Source organism: Astyanax mexicanus, chromosome 24 (genome assembly GCF_023375975.1).
Source record: "Astyanax mexicanus isolate ESR-SI-001 chromosome 24, AstMex3_surface, whole genome shotgun sequence".
Classification (NCBI taxonomy): Eukaryota; Metazoa; Chordata; class Actinopteri; order Characiformes; family Acestrorhamphidae; genus Astyanax; species Astyanax mexicanus.
Window position 1 is genome coordinate 11,644,812 of NC_064431.1, and position 20,087 is coordinate 11,664,898.

The 20,087-nt window shown below is 46.0% G+C and overlaps 1 protein-coding gene across 3 annotated transcripts in view; it reads right to left on the bottom strand.

Annotated features, from left to right (window-relative positions):
* Positions 1-20,087, bottom strand: part of asic1b (acid-sensing (proton-gated) ion channel 1b) — a 496,417-nt gene that overhangs the window by 123,814 nt on the left and 352,516 nt on the right. For all 3 annotated transcript variants that reach the window (XM_022682367.2, XM_022682368.2, XM_022682366.2), the window contains one exon: positions 329-456. In XM_022682367.2, coding sequence (XP_022538088.1) covers positions 329-456 — 128 coding nt within the window. The remainder of the gene's footprint in view (positions 1-328; positions 457-20,087) is intronic.

A 20,087-nucleotide genomic window follows, 5' to 3' on the forward strand; every position in this document is an offset into this window, starting at 1 on the left:
TAATCAAATCATTAGCTTATCAGAATTTGAACATTAATAAATAGCTATTTAATATGAATTTTAAACCAGGCAAATGTTTATCAATTGCAATTCATGTTGCCAATGCGTTCATTAGTATTTACAAATGTGATAGCAACTTTTTAGTTTCTTAAAATGTGACAAATAGCAGTTATTAATCATTAGTTAATGGTATATTAATGAAAGGTATTATAAAGTGTTACCAAATGTTTTTGTTCATTTTACACGGAGTCCTGTGGAAGTTTTTTCTAAAGTCAAATTGTGATTCAGCACTGCGGACAGTGCCAGCCACATAAAGGATCAAACTTACCCGCTGCTCCTGGCAGGATACAAAGGTCTGAAAGCCTGGGGCCACCCCAAATCCCAGCTGATCGATGAAAGGAGGCTCATCCTGAGTGTGGATCTGCACTTTGATGCCTGCCTCGAACGAGGTCTCATCTGCAGGAGAAGATCAAAGACATTACACAATATGAGTAATCAGTGCATGTGTCTACCTGGGAAACTGGATAACATTACAATAAACCCAAAGCCAGTGGTCAATGACAGTGTCTACCTGTAATTACCTCTATATTATAACACTATATTGTGCTGTGTAACAGCTGCAAATATAGTTAAATGTAAGACTGCAATGTTATTTGGAAGAAAGATAAAAGTAAAAAAAAAATAATTGTCATGTGATTATCCGTCTCATGCAGCTTAAATACTGTGGTAGTGGTTAAGTGTTGATAGCGCATCCAATAGCATCCCACACATTTTCAATCAGGGACAGGTCTGATGATGTGGCTGACCATGGCATAGCATCTGAGTTTTTGAGTAGTGCTGGCTTTACAGTTTTTTACAACTGCTAAGTTCTTTAGACACTTTAAACAACTTTAGACAACTCTAAATACAGCAACACACCCACCTCATACAATGAACCGAATAGATGATTTTCACAACACAATAACCTGGATCCACATTAACTAATTATTTCAAAACACTAATGCAAGTTCTTTGTTCCAGAGCTTTGTATAGTCATTCACTGTGCAACATGTTTCAAATGTGTGCAACATGTTGTCTACAAGTAATTGAGTGATATTCATCATATAGAACAACAGTGTAGACAGACAATAGTCTTTGGCAGTTGTTTAGTAAAAAAAAACGTTAGGGACATGAAATTGTTGTCAAACAAAAATGGTATTATAAACATAATTAGCCTTAGTTCCAGTTGTGCACAATTAAAATACACAAATACAAAAATAGTCCTTACACTTATTTGAACACCACCACAAAATCTTATTCCTCTTCCTCTCTCTTATCATGGAACAACTATCCAGAGGTGTCAAATAACAAAGAACAAATGCTTTGTTATGTTACTTAAATATAAATGTAGGTTATCTATATTTTACTGGAGCAATTATTTTTACATTTTCACACAATTATCTAAACTTTCTACTCCTTACATTTTAACAATAGTCTCGTTACTTCTATTTAATTTTAGCTCGTTTTCATTCCGGCTTCTCATCATTAAATAAAACCCCTATCCAGATAAATCTCTCCATCCAGATAGAGTGAATCTGATTGTGATTGGATGTAGAGAAGTATAAACATATACCATTCTGACTCCCTATTGGTTTATACTGTGATCCATCACACCTGCACACGTCCCGCCCAACAGACAGATGTTGTGTTAAAGGGCATTTAGAGTTTTGAACTGTGTGATGAAACTGATGTGACTACAGATTGAACAAAAGCATGTTAGCGTCTGTAAAAAACTGTATTTATGTATATTCAGTGCAGTACTTAGTTCACTGAAAAGGTTCATAAGTTGATTTCACTTGGAACAGTATGAGCCTTAGCCGCTAACCGTGCTAACCGCTAGCTTTTTTGCAGTTAAGAGGTGAGTATTATCGGCCTGTAGCCTGCTGCTAACCCTGGCTAGCGCTGCTGGAGCATTATTAGCATTACCCGCAAACCATGCTAGATTACCATTCAAAGTGAGTATTATCGGCCTGTAACCTGCTGCTAACCCCGGCTAGCACTGCAGGAGCAGCATTAGCATCAGTTGGTAACCTCGCTGAACTCTAACCCAGAAAATCATATTTGCATAAATCATATACATTTATTTTCATTTTGCAGAGAAAAATAAGTATTTGATCCCCTACGAACCATTAAGAGTTTTGGCTCCTACAGGCCAGTTAGACACTCCTAATAAACTCGTTACCTGCATTAAAGACAGTTGTATAAAATCACCTGTATAAAAAGACTCCTGTCCACAGTCTCAATTAATCAGTCAGACTTTAACCTCTACAATATGGGCAAGACCAAAGAGCTTTCTAAGGATGTCAGGAACAAGATCATAGACCTGCACAAAGCTGGGACGGGGCTACAAATGGGCTACAAAACCATAAGTAAGACTCTGTGTCAGAAGGAGACAACTGTTGGTAAAATAGTAAGACAATGGAAAAAATACAAAATAACTATCAATCGACATCGATCTGGGGCTCCATGAAAATTCTCACCTCAAAGGTTATCCTTGACCATAAGGAAGGTGAGAGATCAGCCTAAAACTACACGGGGGGACTTGTTAATGATCTCAAGGCAGCTGGGACCACAGTCACCAAGAAGATCATTGGTAACACATTACGTCATAATGGATTAAAATCCTGCAGTGCCCGCGAGGTACCCCTGCTCAAGAAGGCACATGTGCAGATCCATCTAAAGTTTGTCAATAAACACCAGAATGACTCTGCGAGTGATTGGGGGAAGGTGCTGTGGTCAAATGAGACAAAAAATAGAGAACTTTTACATTAACTCAACTCGCTGTGTTTGGAGGAAGAGAAATGCTGACTATGACCCAAAGAACACCATCCCCACTGTCAAGCGTGGAAATGGGAACATTATGTTTTGGGTGTTGCCAGAGGGATTAAATGCTTACTTTTCTCTGCAAAAGGTAAATAAATGTATATATATTTTATTTTATATTTTAATACATTTATACAATGTGACTTTATTTTTAATATTCTATCTCTCACTGTTAAAATTAATATATTCAGTATTCTTCATTACCATATTTAGTACATGAGATCTTATCTGGGGTGTTGTTAACTTGCCGTGTCTGAGGCAGGTAACTCTTGATGAACTCTGAGGTTGATCTTGGTCTTTCTTCCCTGGGGAGGTTGTGATGAGAGCCAGTTTCATCATTACGTTTGATGGTCTTTGCGGTGACTGCATTTGAGGATACTTTCAAAGTTCTTGATTTTTTTCAGATTGACTGACTTTGTTTCTTAGTGCCATTTTTTTTATTTAGTTGAGTAGTTCTTGCCATAATATGGATTAGAACATTATTCAAATAGTGCTATTTAATATATAACAACTCTACCTCTTCACAAATTTACAACTGATGCTCTCAAACACAGTAGGAGACAAGAAATTCAAGTCATTTACTCTTGATAAGTTCAGCACAGCTGTTAACCGAAAGCCATTCCAGGTGACTCTACCTCATGAAGCTGACTGAGAAAATCCAGCCAAGATGGTCAACTAAGCAAGAAATACTACTTTAAATAATCTAAAATATAAAACATATTCTGGTTTGTTTAACACATTTTGTTTATTAAATAATTCCATATGGGCAGCTTGGGTGACTTTAGTATTAATCTTCAATGCAGAACATTTTAAAATAAAATAAATCCACTGAATTTACTGGTACTCTATATAGCTATTTAGTACCGTGCAGCATTTTCTCTATTCAGTGTTATGTTCAAAATTAGTTTTGGTTTTATATTCAGAGATATATTTAGTTATAGTCAGTGATATACTGTAGATTCAGTAGCAGAGGCAGTGGTGATGTTCAACACTATGGATGGTGCACTGCAGCAAATCACTGGCAGTTGTACAGAAAGTGTATAGTTGAAATGTCGGACTGTGAGACAAGCAGTTTCAGCCTTATCTGTATAACCTGTCACCCCCTTCCTCCCACAGCCATCTCCCCTCTCTGTTCAATTACAGCGATGGAGAGAGTTCCAGCTTAGCTACGCTAATGCTGTCAAGCAGAAACAGAACAGACGGACGTTAAGACACTCCCTGAGTCCAAACCGAGACAGATCACCTCCAGTGTAATTAACTCGCAGCGTGTATGTATGTGTGTTATGATAAATGTAAAGCCCTGAATATTCTCTTGAATCAAATGTATGCATTATGTCTTATGAATTAATTATAGTACAGCGGCATTAACTGTGCTAAGACCTGCTGAAATGAGTGAAATCCAGTTTCATGATACTTGAATACAAATTTCAAATGATAAGAAGTTGCTATGCAGTTAGTGCTTAGGCATTTTCATTCAGTTGTATATTCAGGACAAAATTCCATTCAGTACTATATAACATTCAGTACCATATTCAGTGTTACATTTAGTAACTTCTTTAGTGTCTTGGACAGCACATGTCTGCATTTAGAACTATTAACATACTAAGCACAATATTTAATACTGTATTTAGTACCCCCTCAACCGAACTGTACACTGGGCACACTGCACTCAGACAAGTACCTAGTGGCGCCGTGCTTTACACCATTGCATCTGAAACTTTGCATTGCGTTTTGTGATGTAAGGCATGGGTGGAGCTGCTCGGCCATGGAAACGCATTCCATGAAGCTCTCAGTTCTGCTGTTTGGAGGTCTGTAGTGATTGGCGACCTCTGCACACTATGCTCCTCAGCATCCACTACCACACTGGAATTTCTAGGTAAAAGCCATTCTTTCACTAATGTTTGTACGAGCAGTCTTTATGCCTGGGGGCCCTATCTTACACTCTGCAAGGCACGTTGCAAAGCTCATTACCACCTTACACCCTGCTATTAACCTATTTTCACACCTTCCACCTTAATACCGATGAACGTGGTCTTGAAATGAGGTGTGTTCAGGTAAATTTCTGGCATATTGCTATCTTGGCAACAGAAAACACAGGTGCGCCACTGACTGAAAACACCCTAGACAGACGTCAAAAGTCTTTTGCCTGCCTTTTGCATGTTTTGATACAGTTTTTGGGTAGCAAATCCTTTACAAATGTTTTTAAGACATAGCGCAATATGAATTGTTGATTTAATTGAAATCTAAAAGTTATAATGTGAGTTAAAAGAACTGTAAACAGTCTTTCTTTTAATGTTAGCATTTTTTTCAGCAGTGGTGGCTTAAAAAAATAAAACAATGTGTGGAATTGTAGCTTTGTAACTGCTTCATCTTTAAAAACATTTAGGATATTTAATTTATTCAATGGAAAAATCATGCCAGTGCATCTTGCCTTGTCTGTTTCAATGTCTTTCCTAGCCTGTTGTTTCCTCCCATGTGCTCTTTAGCACCTTGCCTTGTTTGCTCCTGTCTTGTCTCTGCCCTAGTCCCTCACCGTCATCACTGTGTCTATTTTTTTACCCCGTCCCCTCATTATTTTTCCCAGGTGTTATTTGTTTCCCCAGCTCAACTTGCCCCATACTATCACGTCTGGTGCTGTTAGCTCCTCTGTCCCTTCCACACCCAGCTCTAACAGAGGTTCTCAGGTCAACAACTACATTACCCAGAATGCACCACCCGCTGACATCACGCACTCACCTGGTCACGTGACACCCGAAGTCCCGAATACTGATTACTGGCACTATAAAAGAGCACTCCACACAAACACCCACGCCGCGTATTGTAGGTTCTCTTCTTTACAAAGCGTTCTATATCTCTTGTCTTCAGTTTATCTTGTGTATGACCTTGCCTTTGTTTTCTCGATGCCGATTATTGCCTTTGCCTCTGATATTGGATTGCTTGTGTATTACCTGGACTGTGTTTTCACTACTGCCTCTTGGATTACCTCTGACATTGGATATCTCGTGTATGAACTCTGGACTGTCTCTCGTTTATGGTATGGTTTTGTCTTCATTGCTCTGGTTATTGATGATTACCCATTTTTCTGTATCGACTACGTCTTACATCTGTTTATTTTATAATAAACACAATTTTATCAGTATCTGCACGTGTCTGCATTCTGTGCTCTCCATGACAATCTCGTAATTATGAGAAGTTTTATGTGTGTCTACCACCACACTACAGCGTTTCTCCCACTTAATGTCGCAGTTAATTGAATTAATAAAATTCTACTTTACACTTGGCTTAATTCACAAGGAAATCTTAGTGTCACTGAGCGGCATTGATGGCATTTTCATAAGCATTCGAACACTGTGAAGGATTCTGAGTTTCTGCATTGATACAGCCGTAAAATATAAACCAGACCTCTCTGTATAAATCCTAAAGTCAGGCGGACTGTTTGAATGAGGAACACTGCAACACTAAAGAACCTGCTATAGATCTGTTATTTAATAAAAATCTTTATTAAGAACCGACCTTCCTGTCTACTCTAATATAATTAACAATGTCTAAAAACATAAAACATTTTCTGGACAAACAATTTTTTTTATTTTAAACATAAAGCCTAAAGCAACACACAAAAACAACAAATCAGGCTTTGTACTGCACACTCATTAAACCGCAATAGACCAGAAGCAATAACATAATTAACAATGACTCTGACTACTCTCTAATATAAAAAACAATATGATATAATAAACACTTTCTAAAAAGCGTTTTTTTTTTTTTACTCAGTTCCGAGCTGCAAGAGACAAGGCGCAGCGCATTTTGCCCAAACAATAAAACATTTTAGTAAAAACATTATTACATTATTACATATATTTTATATTTTAATATATGTGACCATGGTGATGAGAAATGAAGGCTAACATATATTTGTTCATTTGATATTTAATTGAGAATCAAAATCGGAAAAAAAATATTATTCCTTTTTTGAATATAATATAAAAAAACAGCTCTTGTATTTTGTGGTTTTAATTTCAATGCATACTGCAGTTAAAGGTGGCTTTTAACAGTGAAAATCCGCATTTAAACGCTGTGAAACGCTCTAAATAATAGGGCTGCTGTGATTACAATCTGCAGGTCGGGCTGGATTTTTTGGGCTGGATCTAAGCTGTACTGCTGTTTAGTAATGCTTTAATGTTACAGTTAATAATCTGTCAGTTTGCTTCGGGACCCAAAATGCCTTAAAATGGCCCTGGTTCTGCTGAACCGAGAGCTTATACGCTGCAAGAGCTCTGGCTACGTGCTGCGTTTGTCCTGAGCTCCTATGTCGCAGCGTGTCAGTGCAGTGTAAGCTCCTATGTCGCAGCTTGTCATTACAGTATGAGCTCCTATGTCGCAGAGTGTCAGTGCAGTGTGAGCTCCTATGTCGCAGCGTGTCAGTGCAGTTTAAGCTCCTATGTCGCAGCGTGTAAGTACAGTATGAGCTCCTATGTTGCAGAGTGTAAGTACAGTATGAGCGTTTATGTTGCAGCGTGTAAGTACAGTATGAGCTCCTATGTTGCAGAGTGTCAGTACAGTATGAGCTCCTATGTTGCAGCGTGTCAGTACAGTATGAGCTCCTATGTCGCAGCGTGTCAGTACAGTATGAGCTCCTATGTTGCAGAGTGTCAGTACAGTGTGAGCTCCTATGTTGCAGCGTGTCAGTACAGTATGAGCTCCTATGTTGCAGCGTGTCAGTACAGTATGAGCTCCAATGTTGCAGCGTGTCAGTGCAGTATGAGCTTTTATGTTGCAGCGTGTAAGTACAGTATGAGCTCCTATGTTGCAGAGTGTCAGTACAGTGTGAGCTCCTATGTTGCAGCGTGTCAGTACAGTATGAGCTACTATGTTGCAGCGTGTCAGTGCAGTGTGAGCTCCTATGCCGCAGCGTGTCAGTACAGTATGAGCTCCTATGTGGCAGCGTGTCAGTACAGTATGAGCTCCTATGTCGCAGGGTGTCAGTGCAGTGTGAGCTCCTATGTCGCAGCGTGTCAGTGCAGTATGAGCTCCTATGTCGCAGCGTGTCAGTGCAGTATGAGCTCCTATGTCGCAGCGTGTCAGTGCAGTATGAGCTCCTATGTCGCAGCGTGTAAGTGCAGTGTGAGCTCCTATGTTGCAGCGTGTCAGTGCAGTATGAGCTCCTATGTTGCAGAGTGTCAATAAAGTATGAGCTCATATGTTGCAGAGTGTGAGTACAGTATGAGGTCCTATGACGCAGCGTGTCAGTGCAGTATGAGCTCCTATGTCAATACAGTATGAGCTCCTATGTCGCAGCGTGTCAGTGCAGTGTAAGCTCCTATGTCGCAGCGTGTCAGTGCAGTGTGAGCTCCTATGTCGCAGCATGTCAGTGCAGTGTGAGCTCCTATGTCACAGCGTGTCAGTGCAGTGTGAGCTCCTATGTCGCAACGTGTCAGTGCAGTGTGAGCTCCTATGCCGCAGCGTGTCAGTACAGTATGAGCTCCTATGTTGCAGCGTGTCAGTACAGTATGAGCTCCTATGTCGCAGCGTGTCAGTACAGTATGAGCTCCTATGTTGCAGCGTGTCAGTGCAGTATGAGCTCCTATGTTGCAGAGTGTCAGTACAGTATGAGGTCCTATGACGCAGCTTGTCATTACAGTGTGAGCTCCTATGTCGCAGCGTGTCAGTACAGTGTGAGCTCCTATATTGCAGCGTGTCAGTGCAGTATGAGCTCCTATGTTGCAGAGTGTCAGTAAAGTATGAGCTCATATGTCGCAGCGTGTCAGTACAGTATGAGCTCCTATGTTGCAGAGTGTGAGTACAGTATGAGGTCCTATGACGCAGCTTGTCATTACAGTGTGAGCTCCTATGTCGCAGCGTGTCAGTACAGTATGAGCTCCTATGTCACAGCATGTCAGTGCAGTGTGAGCTCCTATGTCGCAGCGTGTCAGTGCAGTGTGAGCTCCTATGTCACAGCGTGTCAGTGCAGTGTGAGCTCCTATGTCGCAGCGTGTCAGTGCAGTGTGAGCTCCTATGTCGCAGCGTGTCAGTGCAGTGTGAGCTCCTATGTCGCAGCGTGTCAGTGCAGTGTGAGCTCCTATACCGCAGCGTGTCAGTACAGTATGAGCTCCTATGTTTCAGCGTGTCAGTACAGTATGAGCTCCTATGTCGAAGTGTGTCAGTACAGTATGAGCTCCTATGTTGCAGCGTGTCAGTGCAGTATGAGCTCCTATGTTGCAGAGTGTCAGTACAGTATGAGGTCCTATGATGCAGCTTGTAATTACAGTGTGAGCTCCTATGTCGCAGCGTGTCAGTGCAGTGTGAGTTCCTATGTCGCAGCATGTCAGTACAGTATGAGCTCCTATGTCGCAGCATGTGAGTACAGTATGAGCTCCAATGTTGCAGCGTGTCAGTGCAGTGTGAGCTCCTATGTCGCAGCGTGTCAGTACAGTATGAGCTCCTATGTCGCAGCATGTCAGTGCAGTGTGAGCTCCTATGTGGCAGCTTGTCAGAATAGTATGAGCTCCTATGTTGCAGCGTGTAAGTACAGTATGAGCTCCTATGTCGCAGCGTGTCAGTACAGTATGAGCTCCTATGTCGCAGCATGTCAGTGCAGTATGAGCTCCTATGTTGCAGAGTGTCAGTACAGTATGAGGTCCTATGATGCAGCTTGTAATTACAGTGTGAGCTCCTATGTCGCAGCGTGTCAGTGCAGTGTGAGTTCCTATGTCGCAGCATGTCAGTACAGTATGAGCTCCTATGTCGCAGCATGTGAGTACAGTATGAGCTCCAATGTTGCAGCGTGTCAGTGCAGTGTGAGCTCCTATGTCGCAGCATGTCAGTGCAGTGTGAGCTCCTATGTGGCAGCTTGTCAGAATAGTATGAGCTCCTATGTTGCAGCGTGTAAGTACAGTATGAGCTCCTATGTCGCAGCGTGTCAGTACAGTATGAGCTCCTATGTCGCAGCATGTCAGTACAGTATGAGCTCCTATGTTGCAGCGTGTCAGTACAGTATGAGCTCCTATGTCGCAGCGTGTCAGTACAGTATGAGCTCCTATGTTGCAGCGTGTCAGTACAGTATGAGCTCCTATGTCGCAGCGTCTCAGTACAGTATGAGCTCCTATGTCGCAGAGTGTCAGTACAGTGTGAGCTCCTATGTCGCAGCGTGTCAGTGCAGTATGAGCTCCTATGTCGCAGCATGTCAGTACAGTGTGAGCTCCTATGTCGCAGCGTGTCAGTACAGTGTGAGCTCCTATGTCTCTGCATGTCAGTACAGTATGAGCTCCTATGTTGCAGCATGTCAGTACAGTAAAAGCTCCTATGTCGCAGCGTGTCAGTACAGTATGAGCTCCTATGTTGCAGCGTGTCAGTACAGTTTAAGCTCCTATCTCGCAGCGTGTCAGTGCAGTGTGAGCTCCTATGTCGCAGCGTGTCAGTACAGTGTGAGCTCCTATGTCGCAGCGTGTCAGTACAGTGTGAGCTTCTATGTCGCTGCGTGTCAGTACAGTATGAGCTCCTGTGTTGCAGCGTGTCAGTACAGTAAAAGCTCCTATGTTGCAGCGTGTCAGTACAGTAAAAGCTCCTATGCCGCAGCGTGTCAGTACAGTATGAGCTCCTATGTCGCAGCGTGTCAGTACAGTGTGAGCTCCTATGTCGCAGCGTGTCAGTACAGTGTGAGCTTCTATGTCGCTGCGTGTCAGTACAGTATGAGCTCCTATGTTGCAGAGTGTCAGTACAGTAAAAGCTCCTATGTCGCAGCGTGTCAGTGCGGTGTGAGCTCCTATGTCGCAGCGTGTCAGTGCAGTGTGAGCTCCTATACCGCAGCGTGTCAGTACAGTATGAGCTCCTATGTTTCAGCGTGTCAGTACAGTATGAGCTCCTATGTCGCAGTGTGTCAGTACAGTATGAGCTCCTATGTTGCAGCGTGTCAGTGCAGTATGAGCTCCTATGTTGCAGAGTGTCAGTACAGTATGAGGTCCTATGATGCAGCTTGTAATTACAGTGTGAGCTCCTATGTCACAGCGTGTCAGTGCAGTGTGAGTTCCTATGTCGCAGCATGTCAGTACAGTATGAGCTCCTATGTCGCAGCATGTGAGTACAGTATGAGCTCCAATGTTGCAGCGTGTCAGTGCAGTGTGAGCTCCTATGTCGCAGCGTGTCAGTACAGTATGAGCTCCTATGTCGCAGCATGTCAGTGCAGTGTGAGCTCCTATGTGGCAGCTTGTCAGAATAGTATGAGCTCCTATGTTGCAGCGTGTAAGTACAGTATGAGCTCCTATGTCGCAGCGTGCCAGTACAGTATGAGCTCCTATGTCGCAGCATGTCAGTACAGTATGAGCTCCTATGTTGCAGCGTGTCAGTAAAGTATGAGCTCCTATGTCGCAGCGTGTCAGTACAGTATGAGCTCCTATGTTGCAGCGTGTCAGTACAGTATGAGCTCCTATGTCGCAGCGTCTCAGTACAGTATGAGCTCCTATGTCGCAGAGTGTCAGTACAGTGTGAGCTCCTATGTCGCAGCGTGTCAGTGCAGTATGAGCTCCTATGTCGCAGCATGTCAGTACAGTGTGAGCTCCTATGTCGCAGCGTGTCAGTACAGTGTGAGCTCCTATGTCTCTGCATGTCAGTACAGTATGAGCTCCTATGTTGCAGCGTGTCAGTACAGTAAAAGCTCCTATGTCGCAGCGTGTCAGTACAGTATGAGCTCCTATGTTGCAGCGTGTCAGTACAGTTTAAGCTCCTATCTCGCAGCGTGTCAGTGCAGTGTGAGCTCCTATGTCGCAGCGTGTCAGTACAGTGTGAGCTCCTATGTCGCAGCGTGTCAGTACAGTGTGAGCTTCTATGTCGCTGCGTGTCAGTACAGTATGAGCTCATATGTTGCAGCGTGTCAGTACAGTAAAAGCTCCTATGCCGCAGCGTGTCAGTACAGTATGAGCTTCTATGTCGCTGCGTGTCAGTACAGTATGAGCTCCTATGTTGCAGCGTGTCAGTACAGTAAAAGCTCCTATGCCGCAGCGTGTCAGTACAGTATGAGCTCCTATGTTGCAGCGTGTCAGTACAGTGGGAGCTCCTATGTTGCAGCGTGTCAGTGCAGTTTAAGCTCCTATGTTGCAGCGTGTCAGTACAGTGTGAGCTCCTATGTTGCAGCGTGTCAGTGGAGTGTGAGCTCCTATGTCGCAGCGTGTCAGTGCAGTTTAAGCTCCTATGTTGCAGCGTGTCAGTACAGTGTGAGCTCCTATGTTGCAGCGTTTCAGTGGAGTGTGAGCTCCTATGTCGCAGCGTCTCAGTGCAGTGTGAGCTCCTATGTCGCAGCGTGTCAGTGCAGTGTAAGCTCCTATGTTGCAGCGTGTCAGTGCGCTGTGAGCTCCTATGTCGCAGCGTGTCAGTGCAGTGTGAGCTCCTATGTCGCAGCGTGTCAGTGCAGTGTGAGCTCCTATGTCGCAGCGTGTCAGTGCAGTGTGAGCTCCTATGTCGCAGTGTGTCAGTGCAGTGTGAGCTCCTATACCGCAGCGTGTCAGTACAGTATGAGCTCCTATGTTTCAGCGTGTCAGTACAGTATGAGCTCCTATGTCGCAGCGTGTCAGTACAGTATGAGCTACTATGTTGCAGCGTGTGAGTACAGTATGAGCTCCTATGTTGCAGCGTGTCAGTGCAGTATGAGCTCCTATGTTGCAGAGTGTCAGTACAGTATGAGGTCCTATGATGCAGCTTGTAATTACAGTGTGAGCTCCTATGTCGCAGCGTGTCAGTGCAGTGTGAGTTCCTATGTCGCAGCATGTCAGTACAGTATGAGCTCCTATGTCGCAGCATGTGAGTACAGTATGAGCTCCTATGTTGCAGCGTGTCAGTACAGTTTAAGCTCCTATCTCGCAGCGTGTCAGTGCAGTGTGAGCTCCTATGTTGCAGAGTGTCAGTACAGTGTGAGCTCATATGTTGCAGCGTGTCAGTACAGTATGAGCTACTATGTTGCAGCGTGTCAGTGCAGTGTGAGCTCCTATGCCGCAGCGTGTCAGTACAGTATGAGCTCCTATGTGGCAGCGTGTCAGTACAGTATGAGCTCCTATGTCGCAGGGTGTCAGTGCAGTGTGAGCTCCTATGTCGCAGCGTGTCAGTGCAGTATGAGCTCCTATGTCGCAGCGTGTCAGTGCAGTATGAGCTCCTATGTCGCAGCGTGTCAGTGCAGTATGAGCTCCTATGTCGCAGCGTGTAAGTGCAGTGTGAGCTCCTATGTTGCAGCGTGTCAGTGCAGTATGAGCTCCTATGTTGCAGAGTGTCAGTAAAGTATGAGCTCATATGTTGCAGAGTGTGAGTACAGTATGAGGTCCTATGACGCAGCGTGTCAGTGCAGTATGAGCTCCTATGTCAATACAGTATGAGCTCCTATGTCGCAGCGTGTCAGTGCAGTGTAAGCTCCTATGTCGCAGCGTGTCAGTGCAGTGTGAGCTCCTATGTCGCAGCATGTCAGTGCAGTGTGAGCTCCTATGTCACAGCGTGTCAGTGCAGTGTGAGCTCCTATGTCGCAACGTGTCAGTGCAGTGTGAGCTCCTATGCCGCAGCGTGTCAGTACAGTATGAGCTCCTATGTTGCAGCGTGTCAGTACAGTATGAGCTCCTATGTCGCAGCGTGTCAGTACAGTATGAGCTCCTATGTTGCAGCGTGTCAGTGCAGTATGAGCTCCTATGTTGCAGAGTGTCAGTACAGTATGAGGTCCTATGACGCAGCTTGTCATTACAGTGTGAGCTCCTATGTCGCAGCGTGTCAGTACAGTGTGAGCTCCTATATTGCAGCGTGTCAGTGCAGTATGAGCTCCTATGTTGCAGAGTGTCAGTAAAGTATGAGCTCATATGTCGCAGCGTGTCAGTACAGTATGAGCTCCTATGTTGCAGAGTGTGAGTACAGTATGAGGTCCTATGACGCAGCTTGTCATTACAGTGTGAGCTCCTATGTCGCAGCGTGTCAGTACAGTATGAGCTCCTATGTCGCAGCATGTCAGTGCAGTGTGAGCTCCTATGTCGCAGCGTGTCAGTGCAGTGTGAGCTCCTATGTCGCAGCGTGTCAGTGCAGTGTGAGCTCCTATGTCGCAGCGTGTCAGTGCAGTGTGAGCTCCTATGTCGCAGCGTGTCAGTGCAGTGTGAGCTCCTATGTCGCAGCGTGTCAGTGCAGTGTGAGCTCCTATACCGCAGCGTGTCAGTACAGTATGAGCTCCTATGTTGCAGCGTGTCAGTGCAGTATGAGCTCCTATGTTGCAGAGTGTCAGTACAGTATGAGGTCCTATGATGCAGCTTGTAATTACAGTGTGAGCTCCTATGTCGCAGCGTGTCAGTGCAGTGTGAGTTCCTATGTCGCAGCATGTCAGTACAGTATGAGCTCCTATGTCGCAGCATGTGAGTACAGTATGAGCTCCAATGTTGCAGCGTGTCAGTGCAGTGTGAGCTCCTATGTCGCAGCGTGTCAGTACAGTATGAGCTCCTATGTCGCAGCATGTCAGTGCAGTGTGAGCTCCTATGTGGCAGCTTGTCAGAATAGTATGAGCTCCTATGTTGCAGCGTGTAAGTACAGTATGAGCTCCTATGTCGCAGCGTGTCAGTACAGTATGAGCTCCTATGTCGCAGCATGTCAGTGCAGTATGAGCTCCTATGTTGCAGAGTGTCAGTACAGTATGAGGTCCTATGATGCAGCTTGTAATTACAGTGTGAGCTCCTATGTCGCAGCGTGTCAGTACAGTATGAGCTCCTATGTCGCAGCATGTGAGTACAGTATGAGCTCCAATGTTGCAGCGTGTCAGTGCAGTGTGAGCTCCTATGTCGCAGCATGTCAGTGCAGTGTGAGCTCCTATGTGGCAGCTTGTCAGAATAGTATGAGCTCCTATGTTGCAGCGTGTAAGTACAGTATGAGCTCCTATGTCGCAGCGTGTCAGTACAGTATGAGCTCCTATGTCGCAGCATGTCAGTACAGTATGAGCTCCTATGTTGCAGCGTGTCAGTACAGTATGAGCTCCTATGTCGCAGCGTGTCAGTACAGTATGAGCTCCTATGTTGCAGCGTGTCAGTACAGTATGAGCTCCTATGTCGCAGCGTCTCAGTACAGTATGAGCTCCTATGTCGCAGAGTGTCAGTACAGTGTGAGCTCCTATGTCGCAGCGTGTCAGTGCAGTATGAGCTCCTATGTCGCAGCATGTCAGTACAGTGTGAGCTCCTATGTCGCAGCGTGTCAGTACAGTGTGAGCTCCTATGTCTCTGCATGTCAGTACAGTATGAGCTCCTATGTTGCAGCATGTCAGTACAGTAAAAGCTCCTATGTCGCAGCGTGTCAGTACAGTATGAGCTCCTATGTTGCAGCGTGTCAGTACAGTTTAAGCTCCTATCTCGCAGCGTGTCAGTGCAGTGTGAGCTCCTATGTCGCAGCGTGTCAGTACAGTGTGAGCTCCTATGTCGCAGCGTGTCAGTACAGTGTGAGCTTCTATGTCGCTGCGTGTCAATACAGTATGAGCTCCTGTGTTGCAGCGTGTCAGTACAGAAAAAGCTCCTATGTTGCAGCGTGTCAGTACAGTAAAAGCTCCTATGCCGCAGCGTGTCAGTACAGTATGAGCTCCTATGTCGCAGCGTGTCAGTACAGTGTGAGCTCCTATGTCGCAGCGTGTCAGTACAGTGTGAGCTTCTATGTCGCTGCGTGTCAGTACAGTATGAGCTCCTATGTTGCAGAGTGTCAGTACAGTAAAAGCTCCTATGTCGCAGCGTGTCAGTGCGGTGTGAGCTCCTATGTCGCAGCGTGTCAGTGCAGTGTGAGCTCCTATACCGCAGCGTGTCAGTACAGTATGAGCTCCTATGTTTCAGCGTGTCAGTACAGTATGAGCTCCTATGTCGCAGTGTGTCAGTACAGTATGAGCTCCTATGTTGCAGCGTGTCAGTGCAGTATGAGCTCCTATGTTGCAGAGTGTCAGTACAGTATGAGGTCCTATGATGCAGCTTGTAATTACAGTGTGAGCTCCTATGTCGCAGCGTGTCAGTGCAGTGTGAGTTCCTATGTCGCAGCATGTCAGTACAGTATGAGCTCCTATGTCGCAGCATGTGAGTACAGTATGAGCTCCAATGTTGCAGCGTGTCAGTGCAGTGTGAGCTCCTATGTCGCAGCGTGTCAGTACAGTATGAGCTCCTATGTCGCAGCATGTCAGTGCAGTGTGAGCTCCTATGTGGCAGCTTGTCAGAATAGTATGAGCTCCTATGTTGCAGCGTGTAAGTACAGTATGAGCTCCTATGTCGCAGCGTGTCAGTACAGTATGAGCTCCTATGTCGCAGCATGTCAGTACAGTATGAGCTCCTATGTTGCAGCGTGTCAGTAAAGTATGAGCTCCTATGTCGCAGCGTGTCAGTACAGTATGAGCTCCTATGTTGCAGCGTGTCAGTACAGTATGAGCTCCTATGTCGCAGCGTCTCAGTACAGTATGAGCTCCTATGTCGCAGAGTGTCAGTACAGTGTGAGCTCCTATGTCGCAGCGTGTCAGTGCAGTATGAGCTCCTATGTCGCAGCATGTCAGTACAGTGTGAGCTCCTATGTCGCAGCGTGTCAGTACAGTGTGAGCTCCTATCTCGCAGCGTGTCAGTGCAGTGTGAGCTCCTATGTCTCTGCATGTCAGTACAGTATGAGCTCCTATGTTGCAGCGTGTCAGTACAGTAAAAGCTCCTATGTCGCAGCGTGTCAGTACAGTATGAGCTCCTATGTTGCAGCGTGTCAGTACAGTTTAAGCTCCTATCTCGCAGCGTGTCAGTGCAGTGTGAGCTCCTATGTCGCAGCGTGTCAGTACAGTGTGAGCTCCTATGTCGCAGCGTGTCAGTACAGTGTGAGCTTCTATGTCGCTGCGTGTCAGTACAGTATGAGCTCATATGTTGCAGCGTGTCAGTACAGTAAAAGCTCCTTTGCCGCAGCGTGTCAGTACAGTATGAGCTTCTATGTCGCTGCGTGTCAGTACAGTATGAGCTCCTATGTTGCAGCGTGTCAGTACAGTGGGAGCTCCTATGTTGCAGCGTGTCAGTGCAGTTTAAGCTCCTATGTTGCAGCGTGTCAGTACAGTGTGAGCTCCTATGTTGCAGCGTGTCAGTGGAGTGTGAGCTCCTATGTCGCAGCGTGTCAGTGCAGTTTAAGCTCCTATGTTGCAGCGTGTCAGTACAGTGTGAGCTCCTATGTTGCAGCGTTTCAGTGGAGTGTGAGCTCCTATGTCGCAGCGTCTCAGTGCAGTGTGAGCTCCTATGTCGCAGCGTGTTAGTGCAGTGTAAGCTCCTATGTTGCAGCGTGTCAGTGCGGTGTGAGCTCCTATGTCGCAGCGTGTCAGTGCAGTGTGAGCTCCTATGTCGCAGCGTGTCAGTGCAGTTTGAGCTCCTATGTCGCAGCGTGTCAGTGCAGTGTGAGCTCCTATGTCGCAGCGTGTCAGTGCAGTGTGAGCTCCTATGTCGCAGCGTGTCAGTGCAGTGTGAGCTCCTATGTCGCAGCGTGTCAGTGCAGTGTGAGCTCCTATGTCGCAGTGTGTCAGTGCAGTGTGAGCTCCTATACCGCAGCGTGTCAGTACAGTATGAGCTCCTATGTTTCAGCGTGTCAGTACAGTATGAGCTCCTATGTCGCAGCGTGTCAGTACAGTATGAGCTACTATGTTGCAGCGTGTGAGTACAGTATGAGCTCCTATGTTGCAGCGTGTCAGTGCAGTATGAGCTCCTATGTTGCAGAGTGTCAGTACAGTATGAGGTCCTATGATGCAGCTTGTAATTACAGTGTGAGCTCCTATGTCGCAGCGTGTCAGTGCAGTGTGAGTTCCTATGTCGCAGCATGTCAGTACAGTATGAGCTCCTATGTCGCAGCATGTGAGTACAGTATGAGCTCCAATGTTGCAGCGTGTCAGTGCAGTGTGAGCTCCTATGTCGCAGCGTGTCAGTACAGTATGAGCTCCTATGTCGCAGCATGTCAGTGCAGTGTGAGCTCCTATGTGGCAGCTTGTCAGAATAGTATGAGCTCCTATGTTGCAGCGTGTAAGTACAGTATGAGCTCCTATGTCGCAGCGTGTCAGTACAGTATGAGCTCCTATGTCGCAGCATGTCAGTACAGTATGAGCTCCTATGTTGCAGCGTGTCAGTGCAGTTTAAGCTCCTATGTTGCAGCGTGTCAGTACAGTATGAGCTCCTATGTCGCAGCGTGTCAGTACAGTATGAGCTCCTATGTTGCAGCGTGTCAGTACAGTATGAGCTCCTATGTCGCAGTGTCTCAGTACAGTATGAGCTCCTATGTCGCAGAGTGTCAGTACAGTGTGAGCTCCTATGTCGCAGCGTGTCAGTACAGTGTGAGCTCCTATGTCTCTGCGTGTCAGTACAGTATGAGCTCCTATGTTGCAGCGTGTCAGTACAGTAAAAGCTCCTATGTCGCAGCATGTCAGTACAGTATGAGCTCCTATGTTGCAGCGTGTCAGTACAGTTTAAGCTCCTATCTCGCAGCGTGTCAGTGCAGTGTGAGCTCCTATGTCGCAGCGTGTCAGTACAGTGTGAGCTCCTATGTCGCAGCGTATCAGTACAGTGTGAGCTTCTATGTCACTGCGTGTCAGTACAGTATGAGCTCCTATGTTGCAGTGTGTCAGTACAGTAAAAGCTCCTATGCCGCAGCGTGTCAGTACAGTATGAGCTCCTATGTTGCAGCGTGTCAGTACAGTGTGAGCTCCTATGTTGCAGCGTGTCAGTGCAGTTTAAGCTCCTATGTTGCAGCATGTCAGTACAGTGTGAGCTCCTATGTTGCAGCGTGTCAGTGGAGTGTGAGCTCCTATGTCGCAGCGTCTCAGTGCAGTGTGAGCTCCTATGTCGCAGCGTGTCAGTGCAGTGTAAGCTCCTATGTTGCAGCGTGTCAGTGCGGTGTGAGCTCCTATGTCGCAGCGTGTCAGTGCAGTGTGAGCTCCTATGTCGCAGCGTGTCAGTGCAGTGTAAGCTCCTATGTTGCAGCGTGTCAGTGCAGTGTGAGCTCCTATGTCGCAGCGTGTCAGTGCAGTGTGAGCTCCTATGTCGCAGCGTGTCAGTGCAGTGTAAGCTCCTATGTTGCAGAGTGTCAGTGCAGTGTAAGCTCCTATGTTGCAGCGTGTCAGTGCAGTGTGAGCTCCTATGTCGCAGCGTGTCAGTGCAGTGTGAGCTCCTATGTCGCAGCGTGTCAGTGCAGTGTAAGCTCCTATGTTGCAGAGTGTCAGTGCAGTGTGAGCTCCTATGTCGCAGCGTGTCAGTACAGTGTGAGCTCCTATGTCGCTGCGTGTCAGTACAGTAAAAGCTCCTATGTCGCAGCGTGTCAGTACAGTATGAGCTCCTATGTTGCAGCGTGTCAGTACAATGTGAGCTCCTATGTTGCAGCGTGTCAGTGCAGTTTAAGCTCCTATGTCGCAGCGTGTCAGTGCAGTTTAAGCTCCTATGTTGCAGTGTGTCAGTACAGTGTGAGCTCCTATGTTGCAGCGTGTCAGTGCAGTTTAAGCTCCTATGTTGCAGCGTGTCAGTACAGTGTGAGCTCCTATGTTGCAGCGTGTCAGTGCAGTTTAAGCTCCTATGTCGCAGCGTGTCAGTACAGTATGAGCTCCTATGTTGCAGTGTGTCAGTACAGTGTAAGCTCCTATGTTGCAGCGTGTCAGTACAGTATGAGCTCCTATGTTGCAGTGTGTCAGTACAGTATGAGCTCCTATGTTGCAGCGTGTCAGTGCAATTTAAGCTCCTATGTTGCAGCGTGTCAGCACAGTGTGAGCTCCTATGTCGCAGCGTGTCAGTGCAGTGTAAGCTCCTATGTTGCAGAGTGTCAGTGCAGTGTGAGCTCCTATGTCGCAGCGTGTCAGTGCAGTATGAGCTCCTATGTTGCAGCGTGTCAGTACAGTGTGAGCTCCTATGTTGCAGCGTGTTAGTGCAGTTTAAGCTCCTATGTCGCAGCGTGTCAGTACAGTATGAGCTCCTATGTTGCAGTGTGTCAGTACAGTGTGAGCTCTTATGTTGCAGCGTGTCAGTGCAGTTTAAGCTCCTATGTTGCAGCGTGTCAGTACAGTATGAGCTCCTATGTTGCAGTGTGTCAGTACAGTATGAGCTCCTATGTTGCAGCGTGTCAGTACAGTGTGAGCTCCTATGTTGCAGCGTGTCAGTGCAGTTTAAGCTCCTATGTTGCAGCGTGTCAGTACAGTGTGAGCTCCTATGTTGCAGCGTGTCAGTGCAGTTTAAGCTCCTATGTCGCAGCGTGTCAGTACAGTATGAGCTCCTATG